The sequence below is a fragment of the Ostrea edulis genome, chromosome 8 (assembly GCF_947568905.1).
Source record: "Ostrea edulis chromosome 8, xbOstEdul1.1, whole genome shotgun sequence".
NCBI classification, from domain to species: domain Eukaryota; kingdom Metazoa; phylum Mollusca; class Bivalvia; order Ostreida; family Ostreidae; genus Ostrea; species Ostrea edulis.
In genome coordinates, this window is record NC_079171.1 from 19,456,474 (window position 1) to 19,479,641 (window position 23,168).

The 23,168-nt window shown below is 35.9% G+C and overlaps 1 protein-coding gene across 18 annotated transcripts in view; it reads right to left on the reverse strand.

The window, feature by feature from the left end:
* Positions 1-298: 298 nt before the first annotated feature.
* LOC125661827 (CUGBP Elav-like family member 3-B) overlaps positions 299-23,168 on the reverse strand; it is a 78,132-nt gene continuing 55,262 nt past the window's right edge. Inside the window, exons 3-14 of one of the 18 annotated variants that reach the window (XR_008797952.1) lie at positions 22,258-22,306; positions 8,340-8,468; positions 8,108-8,187; positions 7,830-7,973; positions 7,551-7,707; positions 7,251-7,400; positions 6,935-7,000; positions 6,773-6,841; positions 6,265-6,408; positions 5,785-5,936; positions 5,324-5,376; positions 299-2,415 (exon numbers count right to left, since the gene is read on the reverse strand). Coding sequence is in view for 11 of the 18 variants with exons in the window: in XM_056147101.1 (XP_056003076.1) it covers positions 5,809-5,936; positions 6,265-6,420; positions 6,773-6,841; positions 6,935-7,000; positions 7,251-7,400; positions 7,551-7,722; positions 7,830-7,973; positions 8,099-8,187; positions 8,340-8,468; positions 22,258-22,306 (1,152 nt within the window). In the remaining 7 variants the exon portion in view is untranslated. Of the gene's footprint in view, positions 2,416-5,323; positions 5,377-5,784; positions 5,937-6,264; positions 6,421-6,772; positions 6,842-6,934; positions 7,001-7,250; positions 7,401-7,550; positions 7,723-7,829; positions 7,974-8,098; positions 8,188-8,339; positions 8,469-15,356; positions 15,584-22,257; positions 22,307-23,168 lie in introns of those variants that run through there. The other 17 variants (XR_008797951.1, XR_008797950.1, XR_008797949.1 and 14 more) reach the window with 17 other exon arrangements.

Sequence of the window (23,168 nt, forward strand, 5' to 3'; positions counted from 1 at the left end):
TTCAGTCAATAGTCTTTTTATTAAATATTTTTACAATTCTAAGCACTTCTGATTCTTGAAGTCCAAATATGTTTACATTTCGGTGGAAGAGAAAGTGTTTACGATTGTTATTTCTATCGTAGGATAAGCAGATGCGTTTGTAGACACCGGCTTTGGTCATTTTAAGTTGGAAATAGTGCAGTTTATATTCATTTGTTAGTTTTCCTTATTCTTTGGACGGATTGTCTTGACATTTTTCACAAAACACACATGCACAGTGTGTTACCCTTATGTTTTATATTCACAACAACACACCATAAGTCTTGCAGTATGATTGACTATTTTATTTTATCGCTTCTTTTTACAATCAGCTATATGTAATGTCTAACTATGAGGCTAATGAATCATGCTAGGCCATGATTGTTCTGACGAGTGCGTCATCTACAAATGGGATAAATTATGTTTGAAAAAAAAATCTTTTCTCTTCCATTATAAATATTCAATACTCATTGGAAAGATTGACACATTCAAGAAAAGGAAAAGAGAAATGTACAAGAGAAAGTAGTATAAAACAAAGTGTACAAAATCTGTTCTAATCCAACAAAAATAGTTCTCACGTCAGAGGGCGAATGCGGCGAGACATCACGAGATCTAAACAGACCAGGAGAACCTGGTATCAATTGTCGGTGACACGAGTGTCTCTACCGTTACATTCACTGAGATTCTTAGGTCCTCCAAAAACACAAGAGACATTACTGTCACAATTATGCAAGAGTTTCACGAGTAAATACGAAATTTTGCTATAAAAGATTGCACCAATTATATTTTCTTTTTCAAAACAGCACTCCTCACCTGAGAATTAATAATATTTAAAAAAAAAAATACGTACACATACCCAATGTTAAGTACAATTAACCCAACTTCACATGTCTTCTAAGGACATGGTCAAACACAACGTTGGAACAACGAGTCTTTCTCAGGTGAATAAATGCCTGACTAGATATATGATCTCTAATATATATAAAATATTGCACATTCTTGGGATTTTTCAAATCTATAAAGTAACATAACACTGAACTCACCAGCTGTGACCTTTTAAGACAAAATACAAGCTAACTAAATGTACAACCGGCATTGTATCCAAAACTCAGTCTGTTCAAATATTTACAGACCTTTGCCGTATAACCGTAGTTAAATATGTAACAAAAACAAAAATAGTATGTCATGTTAGGCGGAGAACACTGTTATGCCAAGTGAACTAAGTAGAATTGCAGGTCTAAACTACATATGTACAAAATGTCTTGATGATATTTAAAACAAATAAATATAAATAAATAAATAAATACGTTCTTTGTTCCAGTAATAATTAACAAACTCTCTGTCCATCGATAAAAACAGGGGCCAGTCAACAAATTAATAACATCCAAGCTGATCGTGTGTTGGATTAAATCATTAACAAGAAAATTTCATATAATGAACAACAATGTGAACTTTGATCCCTGCCCGGTATGAAAACGAGGCTGACCAGGGCACAACATGATATCATGACAGGATTGAATGAAAATGACCAGGAATGCATTTGTTCAAGATATATACAAGTAATTTGTACATATTTTCCCCATGTAAAACAACCAAGGATTCACCAAAATAAAACACTGTCACTTACTGAAAAACAAATTTACATTGATGTTAAAAAATAAAACAACATTGAATTTGTCACTAGATTACACAAAACTCTTCAGAGCTGACTGTCTACCGTGTGAACATTAAAAATCTGACAACAGCTAGGGTGTCCATGGCAACCAATCACAACATCCAATGAGCGGCCGCCTATCGTTAATATGAAGTAATACACAGTGCGTATACATAATATATATGATAATATATAAATATTTGATTTGAAAATATTCTCTTGTAAAAATTACACCTTAACACATAAAAAGTCATTAAAATGCTGTTGAAATTACATCAATGGCATCTCGTAGTACGATCTTCACAAAACATGGAATGTTTACCAGCGAAATAAGACCCATCAAAACTTGATGGTTGTTTTATATGGGGCAAATATACACACTGTGTCAAATATAATAAATATATAACATATAATATATATCATAAACATTTCAATGTAACTAAAACTAATTTTTATAAAATATAATAAATAAGCAAGGTGGGAAAATGTCGTTTACGTCCAAATAATGCGGTCTCTTTACACACCGTAACACAGCTCTCGTAATGAGTCGTGTTGAACAGTCTACAACATTCAGTAATTTACAAAAACGGTGGGAACACGTTCTTTTTTAAGAAAATAAAAAAAATTTGTTATGAAAATTATTTACAGATAAAGTCATGTATAGGGTAGTCTCCCTTAGGTACTCTGTTATCGTCAGAGTCACGTCCCTCGTAGTGTGTTCCATTCATACGTCTTCCTGGCTTCTAAAAGAGAAAACGAAATTAAAAAGAAGTCAATGATTTGGATTACATGTAAGGTTAATATACGATTTCCTAAAGTACGTGTAGTATTTGACGCACATGTAAACATATATTCCGTATACCTGTTGAATATACAATATTTTGTAGGGGAACTCTTTTGGATGCATTGATACGGGTTTTTTTTAATGTAATAGTAAATATATATACCCTTTTAATGTAATAGTAAATATATATATACCCTTTTAATGTAACAGTAAATATATATATACCCTTTTAATGTGACAGTAAATATATATATACCCTTTTAATGTAACAGTAAATATATATACCCGTTTAATGTAACAGTAAATATATATACCCTTTTAATGTAACAGTAAATATATATATACCCTTTTACTAAAGGAGGTATAACACACGTATCGAAATTGTCATGAATGGAAACAGTTGTGTATATGTAATATTGTTGTGTTTATGTAATATTGCTGTGTATTGTGTATGTGTTATTTTGCTGTGTATATATAATATTGTTGTGTAGATGTAATATTGTTGTGTAAATGTAATATTGTTCTGTATAGGTAATACTGTTGTGTAAATGTAATGTTGTGTAAATGTAATATTGTTGTGTAAATGTAATATTGTTGTGTAAATGTAATGTTGTGTAAATGTAATATTGTTGTGTAAATGTAATATTGTTGTGTAAATGTAATATTGTTGTGTAAATGTAATGTTGTGTAAATGTAATATTGTTGTGTATATGTAATACTGTTGTGTAAATGTAATATTGTTGTGTATATGTAATACTGTTGTGTAAATGTAATATTGTTGTGTATATGTACATGTATATGTAATATTGTTGTGTAAATGTAATATTGTTGTGTAAATGTAATGTTGTGTAAATGTAATATTGTGTAAATGTAATATTGTTCTGTATATGTAATACTGTTCTGTATATGTAATACTGTTGTGTATATGTAATACTGTTCTGTATATGTAATACTGTTGTGTAAATGTAATATTGTTGTGTAAATGTAATGTTGTGTAAATGTAATATTGTTGTGTAAATGTAATATTGTTCTGTATAGGTAATACTGTTGTGTAAATGTAATATTGTTGTGTATATGTAATACTGTTGTGTAAATGTAATGTTGTGTAAATGTAATATTGTTGTGTATATGTACATGTATATGTAATATAGTTGTGTAATGTAATATTGTTGTGTAAATGTAATGTTGTGTAAATGTAATTTTGTGTAAATGTAATATTGTTGTGTAAATGTAATGTTGTGTAAATGTAATATTGTTGTGTATATGTACATGTATGTGTAATACTGTTGTGTAAATGTAATACTGTTGTGTAAATGTAATATTGTTGTGTATATATAATACTCTTGTGTAAATGTAATATTGTTGTGTAAATGTAATAATATTATGGTGTTGGACCTTACAAACTTTTCTGCAAGTTTAGTGACCAAAAGGAATCCTACGGTATTTGAATTCCCGATCTATACAGACTGTCAGACGGACATCTTATATATACACTGAATACAGTTCTGATTTCTGATTTCATTTTTGAATCTACAGCACATTTCGCGTATGAGAATTGTTTAATGATGTGATACTCCTCCTTAATTGGGTGCCCATTGGTAATTAGCATCTATCGACATTTTTTGCTATGGAATTCTGGTGTGTATTAATAAACCTCGCTCTTCAGATCTCCAGGAGGCCCAGTGTCCGTCTTGAGGAAGTGAACAGTTTTATTTTTCCCTTTCTTAATTTTAATTTCATTTAAATACATTTTGGGATATTTTACAGTATTGAATATACTTTTATATTCTGCAAAAGTAACTATGTTTCGGCTACATAGGACGTGTCCTACATTCCATATATATATATATGACACTGATACGAGATCTTGTTGTCACAACAGGAATCAAACACACCTCAAAATGTCAATTATTTCAAACATTCAAAACGAACTGAAAACACACCAAAAACCAAAGATTCAAATGCTCACAATTTGCAAACCATCATTAATCTACAATGTCGATGTAATATTTATTTATATGTAAATTTTGTATTACTTTGTGTTGTCTTCAGGTATACCCTTTGTCCTGGTGTTAACAGTTTGAGATATGTTTGATTGTTGAATACATATTTAAGAACCACATACTCAGATTACTGATATAAAATATGAAATAACTGAAAAATATGTCATAATTAAGAAAATAAATGTGCATATTTTCCATTTTCATGAAAGGAATGATTGCTTGTCTTTCCCAATGCTTCGCCAATATTTCAAATGCAACTTTAAAAAAAAGTATAGGGAGGTTTTCTTTCCTTCTCTCCCTCACTACCCAGCATGTTAAAGATTTTATAATTTGGTGTCTGATTTCCATGTATTAATAATTAGTAAGGACTAAGCATGCTTATCTTTCTTCCAAACTTTCTCTATTAGCCTTCCGTTCAATTAGTGTGTAAGGTAATACCGAGGGGTGGATTCAGGATTCATTGTAACAGTTTAACAGTCAAAATTAGAGGAGGTTGACAACAAATTTTAGTATTCTTCAGGAAAACCTTAAACCTGGTGCAACTAGAACGCATTTTGTATCCATAGCAACGGAAGCCCCGGCTCAAGATTCCAAAGTTAGATGCAAGAAAAATGTGTACTTTCAACACAACATACAATAATCACATAGCTATGAAAGCAGTAAAACACAAATAAAAACCATAATTGTCAATAAAAATCGTGAAAAATGAAAGACGTGTGACAATTGATATAATATTATGACGTCACGAACAATATCTCAAAAACGAAGTAGAGAAACCTGAAGCCACACAATAACTTCACCGGGTTACTACACCAGTAAAATCTACACACGGTACAATGGACTACACCGGCCACCCACACTTACGAATCAGAGTTATCTCTCTTTGTTTGAGACAAGCAGGAGTTGTTGTCCCTGAGCTACAGTACAAAAAGTTCAAGGTGATAGCACAGCGACAATGTCGGTTGTTTTGTTTTTGTTTGTTTGGTTGTTTTTTTTCAAATTTCATTTCTTTTTTCAATAGATGTTTTCTTTAGGAAAATAAAGTTAACTTGAGGATCTTTATAAGTTCAATTCAAAGTATAGAGATATATATATAGGCACACGTCAGCCATGTTTTTCTTTTTCCTCTTTTCTATTTCAAAAATGATTTACAAGCAAATATATAGAGATCAGAAGTATCAAAACATTTAACATAATTTGCACAGAGAGGAGAAAACATCCTCTCTAAAGGCAGACAGAAATCCCAACAAGAATTAAATCTCAAAATATTTGTCCCAAGAGAACACATAACAAGTAACTAACTGCCTATCTCATTGTCTGCATACCTTAAGAACTAGAGTGTGGGAGCTTTAGTACGGTCGATTTTGATCCTTGGGGCGTTTCAGCTGAACTTTGAGTCTCTTCATGCCGATTTGGAAGCCGTTCATCGCCTGGATTGCCGCCTGGGCGCTCGTAGGGTTGTCAAAGCTAACAAATCCTAAAATCAAAACATAGAAGGGTGTCTTAAGCTAGCTATCTATCTAAGTGTATATAACGATTAAACAGTGTCTTAGGTTAGCTAGCTATGTATATGTACCAATATCACAGCGCCTTAGACTACCTAGTTATGTACATGTACCAATAAAACAGCGCCTTAGGCTAGCTAAATATATAGTGTACCGATAAAAAAGCGCCATAGGCTAGCTAGCTATAGCGTCTTAGGCAAACTATTTATGTATATGTAGATTTACGTTTGTAACAAAACTTTTGAAGAATTTCACAAATTAAATCCTACGTATAGAAAGTTATTGAATCCGCCAACTTACCGAAGCACTTGCTCTGATTGGTAGCTCTATCCACGTACACCTTAGCACTAATAACTGTTCCGAATGGCATGAACATCTGTGCCAGTTCGGCGTCTCCAAATTCCTGGGGTAGGTGATAGATGAAGAGGTTACAGCCCTCTGGGCCTGTAAAGACAACTGTAGATACACCCCCTGGTCATCATTCTAGTCACCACAAACAAGTCAACAACAACAGTGAATAACGAAGGAAGAGTAATGGTTCTGAGCATGCGTCAAACCTTTACACGCTGAACAATCTCTATTTTATATCGTTTTACAGAATGCAATTCACAAGCTTAACTCAGAACCATCGGACGTCCTTCAATGTTAGAATGAATACTGGGAAAATGAACACAGTTAACAAAATCAAAGTGTTAGTAGTGAAGATGAACTTAAACTACCAGTCATGTTATTGCACAAAACCTATTTGTTATTTCCGCTACTAGAATTTCCTCAGTTTAAGTTACGCATATCACAACACGTATCGTACCTTCCTTCTGGGCAGGTAAGATGGCGGTGTGTTGGGCTAATGCTTGCTGTACTCCGTATGTTGGGTAGGCTAAACACAGGAATTAAAGTAGTTAGCTTTTCACGTCAACAATTCATTCATATTCAAATATCTTGAAAGTGAAAGTGTGCTTTTGACACTTACCAATCCCGGCATATGGCTGCATGCTGGCATAAGCTTGTAGTGGATCCCCATTCGTGACGGCTTGGGCTGAAAGCAAAACGTGTGAATAACAGTGCAAGGTACAGTAAAACCTTGTTACAATGAACACACTTATAATGGATTATACCATATCCCAAATCATTGTTATTACGAACCACCAAACACGTGTGTTCCTGATACTTTGATCTAGCCATGTTTCACTGTACTTCATTATAACCCGATTCCTTCTATGATATCCACATTTACATTCAATGACGTGTACATTACTTCAAATATCAGCATTACATAAGGTATTTACCTAGTTCAACCACCTGACACTCGCCCGGATAATGGGGAATGCCATTGGCGTAGATTTCTGGGGTCTGTCCGTTATGTTGCGGAATCTGAAAACCTGCCAAGGCGGTAGGCGACAACACGCTAGGGGGCGCTCCATTTATAGCCGTGGTACCTGAGTATCAATTCTTAATGATGAACACCACTGAACAATTACGTATATCCTTAATAAACTTTGCATTTATGGAAAAAAAAATCGATACGAATATTTTCATGTTTAAAATACATGTAGTGTCTTATAACTGGATGCCTCTTACAGACTCACCGTTAGCTAACGTGGCAGTCGTAGGTGTTAAGGCGCCCGTTGTGATGCCGTTGGGCGTGGCTAGGGCGCCGACCTGTGGAATGTGAGCCAAAGTGGAAACGGGACTAGTTAAATATGTTCCCTGTGTCGCTGCCGCTGCCATCAAAGCAGCTTGTTGCTGTAAGGGATCGTACTTTAATGAAAATTGTAACGGGTTCTACTAAATGTTTCCTACATGTCTGAAATATAGAGACTTACTATATGCAAATCGTGTAAATTGAGAAATTTACGATGTCATACCTGGGCGTAAGCACCGTATGCACCAATCTGTGAAATAGCAAAGGGATTAAGCAACCCCAATGGCCCCGCCATTTGCTGCATTCTACGGAGTTGTCGTTCTTTCTCGGTGTCCGCAAACTTCACTACGAGACTAGAAGAAGCGCCCTAGAAACAAAACGGTCAAGTCAATTTGTTTATCCCAGTGAAGTGAACCGGTCCTGTTCAATGTTTGATAAATGAATTATTTAAATGATAAAAACTGATGGTAAAAGTAAGAGTAAAATGCATACAAGCATTACCGGCATCGTTTGACTTCCATGTAGGGCGTTAATGGCCGACTGGGCTTCGTTGTGACCAGAGTATTTAACAAAAGCACAACCTACAAAACAGTTGAAAATACTCGTGATTAACAACATAATTTTAAAATATTCTGGCATGCACATCAACTTTGGTCTGATTACTTCTGATTAACTACATGATGCGTTCCTGCTATTCAATTCAGGTGCTGAATTCAGTTCATTAAATTCGAACCTTTGCTGTTTCCATTTTGGTCCCTTAATATTGTGCATTCCTCTATATTTCCGAATGGCTGGAACAACTGTCTGACGTCATCTTCCGTTTGTTGCTTGTTGAGCATGCCCACGAAAAGCTTTCTGTCTTCTGTAATGATTAAAACAATTTGTTCAATTACACATTCTCATCACTTTACAACAAACTTCACATCCCCTACGCGAACTGATCTAAGCGATGATTACAATAAGCAAGGATGAGGGGTCGTTTTTCAAGAAAAGAGCCATACTTTCTTCTTATTGTTTATTTTATCTCCTTGGCTACAACTCAAAAACTTGAACAAACGAGGACGCGATTTCAGTTTTAACTGAGTACGGAATTCTTCAATTTGACACGCGCCGAGATGATTCATGCCTCTTGGCACATCAGCTTTTAAACATTGTTCTCGTCTTGGAAGAAAATATGTCGAAAAAAATAAAATAGTTTACTTTTAACATGTCTGCAAGGATCGGGCGGAAGCTGTGGGGAATTGTTGATAATTAAAACCTAATGAGGGAGCTTAAAAAAGTGCAGCGGCAGAGATGAAGAAAATTAAGAGTTAACAAGTAGACCGAGTTCATCACGAGCTCAAGACAGCGAGGTTTATTGTCGGTATTTCTGGATTAGGAATCAAAAAACGTCTTGCGATACACATTGAAGCGACCCCCTTCTAAAACACTAACACACGTGTCTGTATTTTGTTGATCTTTTTTTTTTTGAAAACCACGTAATATCAGCCGATGTGGTAAGGATAATTGCCTGTTGAAGTCGGGTCGACTTTCACTTTCCTTTCTAATTATACCAAAAAGTATCGAGATAAGACCGGAATTTTTCATTAGGATGCTTCCCAATAATTACTTCGAAGACTAACTCTCAAGTTCAGTTTCAACCACACAAAGAGCGTGCGTGTGTCTGCATGGCTTCTACAAAGCAAAGTCTTGAGAAATGAGAAAACATCTGAGAGCTTTGAGAACAAAATCAATAAGACCATTCCATCAGAGACGGGTTCAGTCCGATTGAGTTCTATATTTTTCTTTCAATCGGAGTAAAAATTCAGCATCAACAAAAACCAAGATGGCGGTCCAGATCGATAGCACACCTGTATAAATCCGTGCCTGGTTGTATACAGGTGAAAAATCGATAACAGAGGTTAGGAATGACGACATTACTGTTAATTGTGCCAAACAATCCAGCCATAAAAACGAAGTCTTGCAATTACTTCAGAATCAAAATTTCTGAAACACTTCTACAATATTTTACGTCTGTTCTATCAAAGTTTTGTCATTCATTTGTTATCGTTTACAAAATATTAAACCTCATCCCATAAAGCTGTAGATCCGTCTGAAAAAATCCCCCTGAAGGCTGGAATATTATCCACTAAAATGAATTAAAGTGAATATACCAATCGGGAACATTTCAACATCCAGTTTAAATCCGACACACATGTTCCATATCATGAAATCTCGAAACAATACCAAAACAATACAAATAAATAAATTAAATTCAGATTTGAAAATAAAAATCCTCATGAAACACAATGACAGTAAATAACCCTGATTCACGGCAAAAGAAGTCGGACCCATCAGTCGGGCTTCACGACCACATCATGGTCCGAATTTCCTCGAGCAGTTACCTGACATGATGAGGTTTCAGATGTCCATCCTTACGTTATATTAATACCAAGCTGTGTCAAGCACAGCACACAAGTATCGACCCAAGTAATCCGACTGACTCACAGACTCGGCAATGGAATGGTCCGGGCACTGCGCACATCAATTATTTTCTACAAGAGAAGATGGAATCAGCCCTGTGTAGATTCCAGGAGATCGATATTCCACTTTGTCTCCGTGGTCTATAGAAACCGCCAGGCAGCGCACGCTTAAAACCAAGGGATTGGGTTCCGGGAGATGTCTTTGACAGGAAATGACGTCATTGACTAGCTTTGAATGCCTCTGGGAGAGACGTTGTTTGGAGGCAGACGTGTTTGAACCTTGTAAACGCTTCTTAATTTAGAATAAAGGGTCGATTTCATGTCGCTAGAGCCATTATGGTGCTGGATTTCCGTTACATTTTATAACTAACCATTTCTTGATTTGATGTACATACATGTATATATATGCTTTGTGGATTGATTGTTGAATGTCGCACTTCCATCGCCTGCACAGCATTTAAACTTTAGATGATTTGAAATTCTGAGGCAAATTATATATACATGTCGGATTTCTGTCTCGATTTGCGTCATCACTGGCAACAGCAGGGACGTTTTTAACTATACAAAGGCATTAATGACAGTTTTTAAAAGCGGTTTCCCCTATAACGTTGTGAATTGCTGAAACTTTGAATATCTCTATGAAAGAAGACAGTATCACTAGATTGAATGGAATATTCTGATGTTCTCTTATGATGATTACAGTAAATGCTCTAGAATGCCTGGTTGCGTAAAGAGGAAAATGTTAGTTTTAGAGGAGTAACTCATGGTCCAATACTGCTCATGAATGCAAAACTCCCCATGTATGTAGTATTTTCCATGAAATTGCACTGAAGATCAAAGAGAAAGCGACCAGTTTACTATTTAAGCACGTCTTTCGTCTACTTCTCGAAACCATGACTATTTCCATCACCGTTTGTCGTCACTTTGATAACGGTAATGCGGATACCGATCTTTGTTCTCCAACATGAAATTGAGGACATATGTCACTCTTGGCCACAAGAAACGTAACCACCTTTAATAATTAATATACTGCGGATTGTTTCCAAGAAGCACGACCCTACTCCCGCGCCGTTAGACAGATGGCGGCTTACTCTAGACAGCTGATTCTCCCATTATCGCCGGTCCAGAAATATCTCTTTGGTCCCTGCTCCGGGTAGATTAAATTATTCCCCAAACAGATGGGGAATCATAGCCCCACAAAAACAGATTTACTACAAATCAATGTCCTATTCACTTTAAATCATTATCTAACAAGACGGCATTTCGCGTAAAAATGGGATACATTGACCAGTGACGGATGTGGAGGTACAATAGATTCCCGAGTAATGGGAAAATAAGTATCTGTTTAATCAGGTTTATTCATTTGAGGTTTTCCAGATTTGTAAATCTAGGCATTCCTATCGTACGCTCAAACAATGTACTTAGTTCCAGCGCTGCTGTTTTGACGGATACCAACAATTTTCACGCTGCTTCTCTTTGAAATGGTAAATGCTAAAAAAAATATTATCAGACGCGAAAATTATCGGCGTGTGATATTGACTTTATATCGAATAGTCAGCTAACATCATGCATCAAATGAGCACAAATATTTTTCGACTTATTATCGCTAGATTGATAAAGTGTTAATTAATACGAATATTAACAAGATACAATAGACGAACGTGCGTAGTCACATGTACAAATCCTGCTCAATCACCCCATCCCTTCTCCGACCCTCCCCGACCCCCGGACGAAAGCTTTCCTCCGCACTAGCCTGGGCCGTTTGATCCTCCCTGGTTAGGAATGCTGGTAACGCTCGCCCCTTCAAAAACAGCGGAAAGGAGGTCCTCGATCGTCTGTTCAAGAATTCAGATCTTGTAGAGAGAAAAATTATTAGGAATGTGCATCATTTACGAGGCGCCGTGAAGGGATTTTTAAAAAAGACATTCATGTGCAACTTGTATACATCGTTTGCCCGGTATCTCAGGTGATCTGCAATAGATTTACTCCGAAACATTTCATTCAGGAGAAAGCATAAAGTTTGCCTGGAATTTGAATTGAATGCTTCCGTCTGTGAACAGCTTGCATTTAGATTTCAGATCAGGTTGAGTACTAGGTTTGTGGGTCACTTTATAACTCGTTTACCAAAATCCCGTTAGATGTATAATTTCCTACATGTAGACTGGAGTTCTCCCCCTATCCACAATAAGTGTGTTCTCCTGAAATACGACCAACTCTTTATCATTTGATTCCAAAGGCATGGTTCTCAATCCAATATGTAATGCTATAGAAAGATAATATTGTTTTAACTAACGACTGGCAAATTATTTCATCAATAATCGCTTTGTAAATACCAGTAGAATCTGTTAGATATCATCTTAGACATTATAAATAAACATCTACACTTTAAAAGAAAAGAAAATATATAACAGAAATAAACTAACCTGATTATTAAAGAAATTGCAACTACACGTGTAAGACATGCTTTCATCTTGAGTAACTTTGATATGAAGACATTTGTCTGTTATTGCTTAGATCGTCAAATCTAGTTTTCACACGCAAAAAAATGCGTAAATTCAAATCATTTGTATAAGGTTATAAAGTAAGTCAAGTCGTTAAGGGTGTATGCTACACCAGAGAAATTTGATATGAATGAAAAGCGGAAGATATGTACTTAGACGATATAAAATTGATAACCTTCAAATTTACTTCATTTAGTAAAAAAAATGCAGTTTTAGTAGAAAGCAATCTGAAAAAAAATTAAAACCCCTGCTGGACTCGAACCCGATACCTACAGTTCAGCAGCCGCTATTCTAACTTACTGAGCTACTTAGCTAGGCAATGCTTTATTAAATGAATAGAACAATATTGCTTATATCTATATTTTCCTGCATGTTTTAAAATAAAGTCAGCCATTATGACGATGTAGAGTACTTCCTTAAGTGAAATTGGTTGTAAAATTACAAACACTCTTCTGTGATCATAACATACACTTCTATAACTTTCCGTACCCGACCAAACTACGACCAAAACAGCTGGTACAGTCGCACGGCGAGATAAAAGTTCGCAAAAGTTTAGTACCCATTCAATTATTTCATAAGGCAGTGGAATTTTCAAATCCCGCTTAAAAAGTCCGACAGCTGTTCACACGGTGTGTTTTTTATACACCCTTGTCAAAGTAAAAACGCGTGCCGGTTGTCACGGGTCACCGAACAGACGACAAAGAAGTTCACGACAGATGTCAGGCAGACCAACCCCCATACTCCTTTATCATCAAATTAATAATTCACTAATTTCAATGAAAATATTTACATTGCATATTTTGTTTGTATGAATTATTTAAAGCTCGTAGTTTTAAAAAAGAGATATTTACTACTTAGAATGCATCTAAGTAAAAAAAGTTAATAAAATCGGATTACCAGGCGAAATGTTTTTGCACATCCGGTGTTTAGTTATTCTCCGTATATTTTCACGAAAGATCATTAACTTAGCTCGCTGGTGTCATAGAAAACTTCGACCGTTTATCTCAATTGCTCTTTCGGTTAATAGAAAAATTAATAGGGCTAAAAGAAAAATTAATACACGTTATTGATAAATCTCCCCAAATCCATCGGTAAGTAGCCACTTGAAATGGAATATTCGTTAACTATCTTGTTTTGCTTCACAGACTTCATCACTTTTTCGGATGAACTGAGAGGGCGATAAAAACTGATAATACATCCCAACCCCATTATATTACATGTCGTCTGGCACGCGACTCCATTGTCTCGGCACAAGGCCGCGAGATTTAGTACCTACTTTCATCTATACACATACGGGTTGCTATTAACAAAATTACATTTAAACACAAAAAGTCTGGCACTTCGCTTCATTTGCTTTGACATCTGCTAAATACAGCTCCCGCTCACCGCCTGAGTCCCTGCACACCAAGGGAAGTCCGGACTAGCTCCTGGCGCTCTTACGCCTCATTGCCCCGTCTAACACCTGCCCTTCACAATCTCGGGAGGGTTGGAGGTTGTGGAGGGTTTACCAAATTTGCACATTTCCATATCCTGATCTGATTTTCCAATACTTCAGTAGATCATTTATTCATATTTATATAAAATTTTATCATTGGGATAAACCATTACGATGGATCTTTCCTCTCGACGAGGTAAACTGAAAGTAGCATGTAATCAGTTTACTAATGGTGTGCAGTGGGTTAAAATCGTCTGCATAGTTTCTTGCATACTAGGGAGGGGTGTCTAATGAAAAGATAGTGAAACTCACTGAAAACTCGTAAAATGCCTTGACCTTTTGCTCTAAGAGGCAGTCAGTAGCAGAAGATAAAGCCGATTCAAGTGAAAATGAATTTTGATTACATGCACATGTTAGCGCCAATCCAATGTGAATCAGGGGAAAAAATAGTGAAATAAGCCCGGCACTCTCTAGCGTACGATGAATTGACAAACGCATTCTTCATAGTTTTACCCCTCCTAATCTTAATTTTTGATACCGATTATAAAGCTGCTTGATCACGGAATTTGTCGGCTGCTCTTCAGCATCCTTGGCGTTTCAATAAATATTTTTTATCATCTCTCCCCGACGTGGTTTAGAGGAAAATGTTAATATTTGTAATACTTTCACCTAATCCACTTGCATGTAACGCCATGGTAAGATTTCATGCAGATAAAGAAAGCACTGATGACCCCCTACAACTTGTTATATATAAGTTATATTCGATAACGCAAATTAATTGTCTTTTAGAATCTCCTGACGCATGGTTAAACTATGTACGCATGAAGACCCGCCAAAGCACGCGTGTGCAGAAAGAAAAGAGAAAGAATTTGGTAATTTGAAATCTCTATAAAGCATCATCAACATGGGTTAGGTTGGAAATCTATGAATATTTGATGTCCTGTTTCTGTCGAATCAATAACACAGCAAATCCCATACGATCGGTGTCATCGATGTCCCCAGAACCTCGAGCTCGTGAAACTCTTACCAGCTATTTCTAAGTTAGAAGGAGGATATGTACACAGCATGACATGTAATTCTCATTGCTCAGATCAGTAATTATCATGTGTTAATGAAACCCCGTGCATAGTATGTAGAATATAACAAAGATTTCTGTTAATTGCTGCTATATGCGGAGAGACAATTTTTTTTAAAACTTAGACGAACGCAGATGCTAATATCATATTATGAATACCCTTACTATATAATAATCAGAAATTATAATTTAAAAAATATGAAATATAGAAATAATTACAATAAAATCAAATTGTGTTTTTAAAAAATAATTTTAACAAAACAATGATAAAACATACCTCCAGCAACCATTTTGATGAAGTTTAAACCACACAACAATTAATTATAACGGTATAAAGCTTTGTATCACAACAAGTTTACAACACCAACACACAACAAGGGAATGACACGGTCCCGTGACCCGCGCGAGATTTATACCGCAGCCTGCGAGATCTTCTATCTTCTCTCAAAGACCCTGCTACGCAAAACGATTAAACCTGCTTTGTTTACCATTATCCGTAGTCCCAGACAAAGAAGCTGAACACCCCCAATAAAGTGGTATAACCCACTTACGGAAGCTGGCAGCTATTAAACCTCCATGGGGAATTTAAGAAGCCAAAGGCGGACATTCTGAGAGATATTGGAAATATTGATTCGTAAATGGAAGTGATTTGCATTTTTTGATATACCATGCTTCTACATATCCTGACGATCTAATTAGAAAAAAAATATAATTATATGATGACGAACTCTAAAAAGGATACTTTTAGAAAAGTTCACCAAAACAATTTAATTTAATTTAAGGTAATTGAAATAAATCAAACAAAGCAAAGAGTTCGTTTCAAAGTTAGAAATTGTTACAAACTTCACACTTATCAAGCGTTCGCTATTCCCGCACACGCGCTAAAATGTGCGATATTTCGTGTAATTTGACCTGTCATTTGTTATAACCCCTACCGAAAACACACCGGTTAATTAATTAACGGAGTGAGAATGCGGCGACAACCGAGTCGTCGTAATTTGCTCAGGTGGCCTGCGCCTTCACCTGTCCGTAGCTGTGAATTACATGATGTATCTACCGATAATTTGTCGAGTCTAGTGTCTGACCATAGTAAATGTAGTCAGGTAGCCATCTTAATGTCATCAGTAACGATAGCCATCTACAAGGTTGTAGAAGTCAAGACCGCACATTATGTGCGCGTTTTGATTTGAAAATGTAATCCGAACAATAAAATTACTGATTTCGCATAATTTTTAAAGTTTAGGAGAACCCGATAAAATTGTAATGACAAGCACCTGCCCCGAAATGTCTTTGTTACGTCATCCGGGACATCAAAGCAATTAGAGGCGAGATGTAGGTGCGCGACCACCTGTCCATACCGCAGCACTGAACATATCGCCTGTCCTGATTGGTCAACACATACGTCAGATAATATATTATTGGTACTTCGTGATTTTCGTTATTGAACATGCAGCTACTGTCTTATGACCAATCAAATCAAGGAGATCGGTTATTCTGAATTCCTTTCATTCCGAATTTTGATTCCCAAAACAACCCTACAGTTAGTTGAAATATACTTCAACTAAAATCATGATATCTTCATCTATTTCAAAGTTTCGTCATTGATATACAATGCCTTTTTAAAGTCTCTTATTTCCCGATAAAAAACTGTCTAATTCCCACCGAACAAATAAAACCCTAAATAAACAAGTTGAATTACAAAATAAGAATACAGTCATGTCTAAGGAATGAATGTATTATAGGGGATAAAAGAGAAAGGACGAAAGTATGAGATAATTTCTGGATAACCCACTTCTTGTTACGTTTCAACTCCATTCATACCGCTTTATTATAAATTAATACATGTACAATTCATGTAAATACAAGCGATGCGGTTACTTTTATTATAAGTTTTACTGTTCGTTAATTTCACTTCTGCAAAGCAAACATTTCATGATAAAGTGAATTATGATATGTTATTTGAATGATGAATGTTTTCTTCACTGTATAGATACTATGGTGCAAATGATTTTACACAGGAATATTCTAAATTTGTTTTTATAAAGATATTTATTCATGATTTAGAAGAATAAAACTTCGCATTTAAGAAATTCTAGAGAGATTAACTATGTGCTACCCATACATGGATTATTTATTTCAACGTGTATAGATTTTCATTTGAGTGTAAATCTGAGCTATACTTTGATTTATGGTAATCGATACACTGGTGCCAAACAGATGTGTAAATATTTAAACAGGTACCCGTTAATGGTGCCGCTAACTACCCAACAGATGTCCCGACCTTCTTCTCACTGTACCCCCGTAGTCTGCATCCCAAGGGAATTCAAGTTGAAGTTACAGCTTATCAGAATTATTGTCTTACAAATTAAAACATTAAACGTCATTCGACTTATGAGGTTATTTTGCTACGGCTATCTTCATTGTCTAAAACACAGCCTGTTGGAATTGTGACTTTGTTCACAATGGGTTGGTTGTAACTTCGAATGGATGACTGTATTTCCGAATAGCCGGCTATTTTACATTGTGCTTGGATTGTTGGGTAGCTATTACAAATAAAACGCATCATGTACCTCAAATAAAGAAGTAATATTTTATGAGATTTTTTCTGATCGCTAGTGACATCGAGTACATAGTCAAACAAAGCACTAGAATAGGACAAAGTTTTAATCCCGAGCTAGAGGGCAAAACAAAAAAAATCAATGGATTCCCACGCATTTTATCTTGTAGTGCAGAAGTGTGTTTGCACAACCGATTGGACAAAATTGTTACAGAGCCATTCAATCACTCCATCTGACTTCAGATCATTGTGTGATTTTACATTCCGGAAAGTGCACGTACATTGATGCCTGTATCTGATAATTATGTTCAGTTCTCCGTTCCATTTTGATTTGACACCTATTAGGTTTTTCTCGTATTTCTAAACCCATCAAATTGATTTAGTTCTACTTAGAAACGTCGATATTTCTGTATTATATACCCCCTGATTGTAGATGTTAACAATCAGGTAGCAAGGCTCCTACCGTCATCAAATAATTTACGCGTTCCTTTTTAAGTTCATAAAGTCGCGTGTTAAATTTCAAACACTTCTTTCGATATCAAGTTTTCCACCCCAATGAATCCGCACCTGGATTATATCTGATAAATGGGACACGCGCCACATATCGGCACGCGTCTCGCGCGCGCCGGGGATCGTGCTAGCGTGTGACAGAGATTTTACCTGGGGTTGTCAATACGTGAACAATGTAAATACTTGGCGAACAAAGACATATTTGTAAACAGAGGCCCACTTACCAAATTATTTTTATCTGATTTAAAATCAAGTTTTTGAAACCAAAGTCACGTAATGAAACACAAAATCAGAAATCCAGGAAAAGCTGTATTTTTATTTGTGTTTGAAGTTTAATTTCCATGATATAAGAAACCGACATGAATACACGTTGCCATAAACCTGATAACATGTATGCATTTTATTTGTGTTTTGGAGAGAGAGAGAGAGAGAGAGAGAGAGAGAGAGAGTACACAAAAACTACTAAGCAATATGCAGTACCATGAAAAATAGGAAATGAATTTGGCAGACAGTGGTACCATAAGTGAAATAGCTCTGCTAATTTATTTTCACATCATGCTGAAGGATGCCGCCCGGTGATCCTTAGACAGTGTTTAACTATTGTTCGGGGAAAGAAATGGTACCTTCACTCTGCAAAAACCATCTCTAGTTTGTCTGATTGAAGCTGAATGTTGTTCTTTAAAAGTGAAATGACTTCACCTGCCGCGCATTAGAGAAATATTTTTCGCCAGCTTTCGACAATTAACAACGAATTAAACGCAGTACAGATGTGGATAGACCCCGAAAGATGTTACGTTGATGTCGGTCTTTGAAGTTAGCTAGTCTGAAATTAAAATGGGAGGAAAAATCGAGCTCGCCCCCAGTGTTTACACTTAAAAGAAAGACGGTCTGTTTTCAAGATTTATTTTTCTTTAAAACATTACGACAGTGCCAAACCAGAATGGTTCGATTTTTCACGTGAGACTACTCTCTTGCTAAATAATAACAAAAAATGTCCCTAAAACAAAGAATTCCTCGGTCTATTTAGATATTTCAGCACGCTGAAATAGGGGCAATATCCTGCATGATTGTTAAATACGACAAAGTAAAGAAAACTGTATTTCAACAATGAATTCCATTTTTCTTTCTCATAAACCCTGACTTTACGAGGCATGGTGGTTCTGTGTTGTATGTTAGGTCGTCTGCGAGGCACGCGGGGACATGACAGGACACGCGACTTTTGTCCTCAGCACAAAGCGCCGTCTGTCCAGCAAACTGATTAGTGGAGTCGTTGACCAGAGGTTATTTGTGAGCGCCCAGACTGGCAAAATCTTAGATGATGTCCAAGTCCCCGCAGTTTACTCATTAGAATGATATCGACCATATTGTGAATCTCTCTCTCTCTCTCTCTCTCTCTCTCTCTCTCTCTCTCTCTCTCTCTCTCTCAGTTTGTTTATGTAAGTTGCGTATTATTCTAATCAATATCAAATTATTCTATTTCAGCTGTAAGCTCTGGACAGATATTTCGGTGAAATCCCTGTTCATATGTCTGTCTATTGGTAATTTTCAATATGTGTTTCAGGGACGGATCCAGGAATTGCGGTTAGGGGCGCAACTTTATGAGACAGGGGGTCTGGGGCCCCAAGGAAGCTCCTGGATTTTCTGTCATTTTTAATAAGGTGAAATTGATAAAATGACGCAAATTTTAAGGGGTTTTGGGAAAAAAATTAAGTTCTCCCAGTAAAAGTAATTCAATAAATCAAAAGATCTTGTCATTTACTGCTCCGAGAGTGGAAGAAATGAATTATTGCTTCTTTTATCGTTTAATTTTTTCTAAACAAGATACCATAATTTATCTTAAATTTGAATATTTGCTGCGCCCCCTTAAATCCGCCACTGTGTTTCTTTAACTACTGTACATATTCTGACTGCAGTGTCTATGAATACATAATGTATATCACTACTCCTTATTACCAGTTGATCATCCCCACCATACCCACAACTGACAGATCATTCTTTTGTTATTCATATTTAACGAATTCTAAGAGCACGGTAATTATTTTGAAAATATTAGGTAATAAGTGTTTGTGGACACACCGACGGAAAACGACGACAAATTAAATATTTATTTCATAGACAAAGCAAAAATGAATGTGAATATCAATAGCGACAAACTGAAAATGGACATTATGCGGTCTTTCCGTAGTTTAGAACCACCAGTGTTCATCTCTCCCATAGCATGATCGGCATAGCAATAAGAACTACAGATCCAAGAATTTGCTACAAGAGAATTAAAGTAGTATTGAAATAGTTTGGAAAATCTTCTATTTGTCTCTTGCAGGTCTCAGTCTGATTTTAAACTAGAGGTATACTAAGCTTAATTTTATATTTATCCCAAACCAGATCGTATAGAACACGTTATGAAATCTCATGGTGACAGTAGAAACAATAGAGATCCCATCTTTTGATCTCAGTTGCACCCCCACACGTTTCCTTTTTTTTGATCAAAATTGAGGCTCAATGTGTAATCGAAACTTTTATCAATGTTAATGAGTAGAAGTATTTGTGAATTAAATTATTATAAATCAAATGAGTTGCCAGTTTAACATTTGACCGCACAGTAGAAGTTTGACAAAAAATTCGCTGCATTTGCTACACTGTGAATGTAACCGTCTGGAAAATCACTATGGTAGGGTTTCCATGTTCTCATTGATAAATGGAAAATGCTTAGAAACAGAATTAATCGTTGCCATTCCTGACCTTCAAATGGCATGCTTTAGTACCCAACTGTTTGCAGGCACTATTGTAGTGATCAGAACAGTTAGAAATCATAAATTAAAACCCGATTTGCAAAACATGGCTTAACCTGTTTCTGTGGCGAACGAGGAGCTCTAAACTTCAACGTGACACCGGTACCGTCAACTCGGAAATTCTAGGACTCGTACATGTACTTAACCAATGCTGTGAATTTTATAGAGGTTTGTTACAGATCAGCCTCTTCCTCGAGATGCGCACCTGTTCATTTGATAACACCAATCAGGGCAAATATCGACTTCTGGTACAGGATGAAAATACAAAACTCTCAGTTTAGCTCATTAATGAAAAAAAAAATGAATGTAGAGAGACAAATAATAGAAAAATGTCATCTGTCATCTTCAGTTACTGTTACCATGGATACCAATACGTTGTATGTTAGGTTTGTTCATAACAAAAATATGATAAAAATCGGATTTTCTTTTTGTGTCGGGTTCTTCAGTTTCTACAGATTTGCTAGTATATATCCCAATTAGAGAAGAACACAGGAACATATCGTTGTAAATCAATGATCAGTACGTATACTTCATGTTCATTTTGAGCAATTTCTCCCCCAACAATACATCCACGACCATACTAAATAATTGATAATGATATTCGAGGGGGAAAATCGAAAAGAATCCAGTATCCATGTTTAGAATTTGAATTTGATGAAAAGGAGCAGGGAAATACGGTATACATTAATTTTTCATTTTAGCATTGTGTTTTTTTTCATACTCCAACGTTCCCGTGGGGATCCGGGTAAGAATATGTCCCCAGTAGCCCTTGCTTGTCGTAAGAGACGGTGAAATGGAGCGTTCCTTCGTATGAGACCAAAAAACAAAACAAAACAAGGCCCCGTGCCACAGCAGGTATGGCACGATATTCGGATAAAGATCCCTCCTTGCTCAAAGGCCGTAAGCGCCAAGCATAGGCCTAAGTTTTGCAGCCCTTCACCGGCAATGGTGACGTCTCCATATGAGTGAAAAATTCTCAAAACAATATACAACCAACCAACATACTCCAACGCATTTGATGAAACAGTACCAGGGTAAATTTGAATATAAAAGAGTCTTAAGTGCACATGACTAGGTAAATATTTGTAATTACGAAACATGCTCTATTTTATTTTCCTGAGTTTTATTTAGCGTGTTTTTATTTTTTGCAATATATGAAAACTATTACAAATAGTATCCAAATATGAAATTGAACTAAAAAATATAAGCAACTATTTCTTAGGTAGACATTCAACATGCAGCTAACAATTTATTGACTTTATATCAAGTACGTTTGTTTTTCAACCGGCAACTGCCAACGCATGCGTACAACACAGACATACCCGCCCGGTTCTCGCTGTCTGCCGGTTTCACCTGGATTGGACGGTTCATCTGTAAAAAAAAAAAAAATAATAAAAACTAAATAAACATACTCAATTAAAATTCAAATGAAACGAAACTGTTTAATTCGTACCGCCATTTAAACAATGTTCAGATACACCAGACATATACAGCAGATAAGCAACTCCTGCGGAGGCAAATATGTGACGTTCCTACCTATAAATCGTTGATTCCTATTTATTGGTTTGATAAATCAATGCTGATTTAAGTTTATTTCACTCCTATCATAAATTGGAATCGAACTTAACAAGTTTTGAAATGATTTGAGGATCAACAAATATACGATCAACATAAAAGTAGGCCAAAAAAATTCCTGAAATCTCGCCCATTTTTTTCGAGTTTGGGTCACGTGTCGCCTTTTGAAACTTCACATCCATTTTACTTTGAAGTGAAACATCTTCTTGAAATATTGCATCTTGAATGTTTTAGTGACAGGATTTGGAAGGTTGAACTTGATATCTTTCATTCTGAAGTCGGTATACGTAATTTAAATCAGTGCATGCAATTTTACAGAAAAATAGGGGACCGCGAGAAAATACGAGACTTGAGGAAGTTGCTAATCTCTGTTATAAATGTCTCTGCTGCAACCTGTGTGCAATATAATCTGTAAATGTTTAAAATCGATTGATAAGAATGCCTACAATATTGCAGCTCATTCCAGAATGTTGACGTGAATTTATTATCATAAAATATTTACATTCACTGAATCTTTTCTCTTATATTTCTTTTGATTGATTGATTGATTGAATATTGTTTAACTCCCTCTCGAGAATATTTCACTCATGGAGACGTCACCACTGCCGGCGAAGGGCTGCAAAATTTAGGCCTATGCTCGGCGCTTATGGCTATTGAG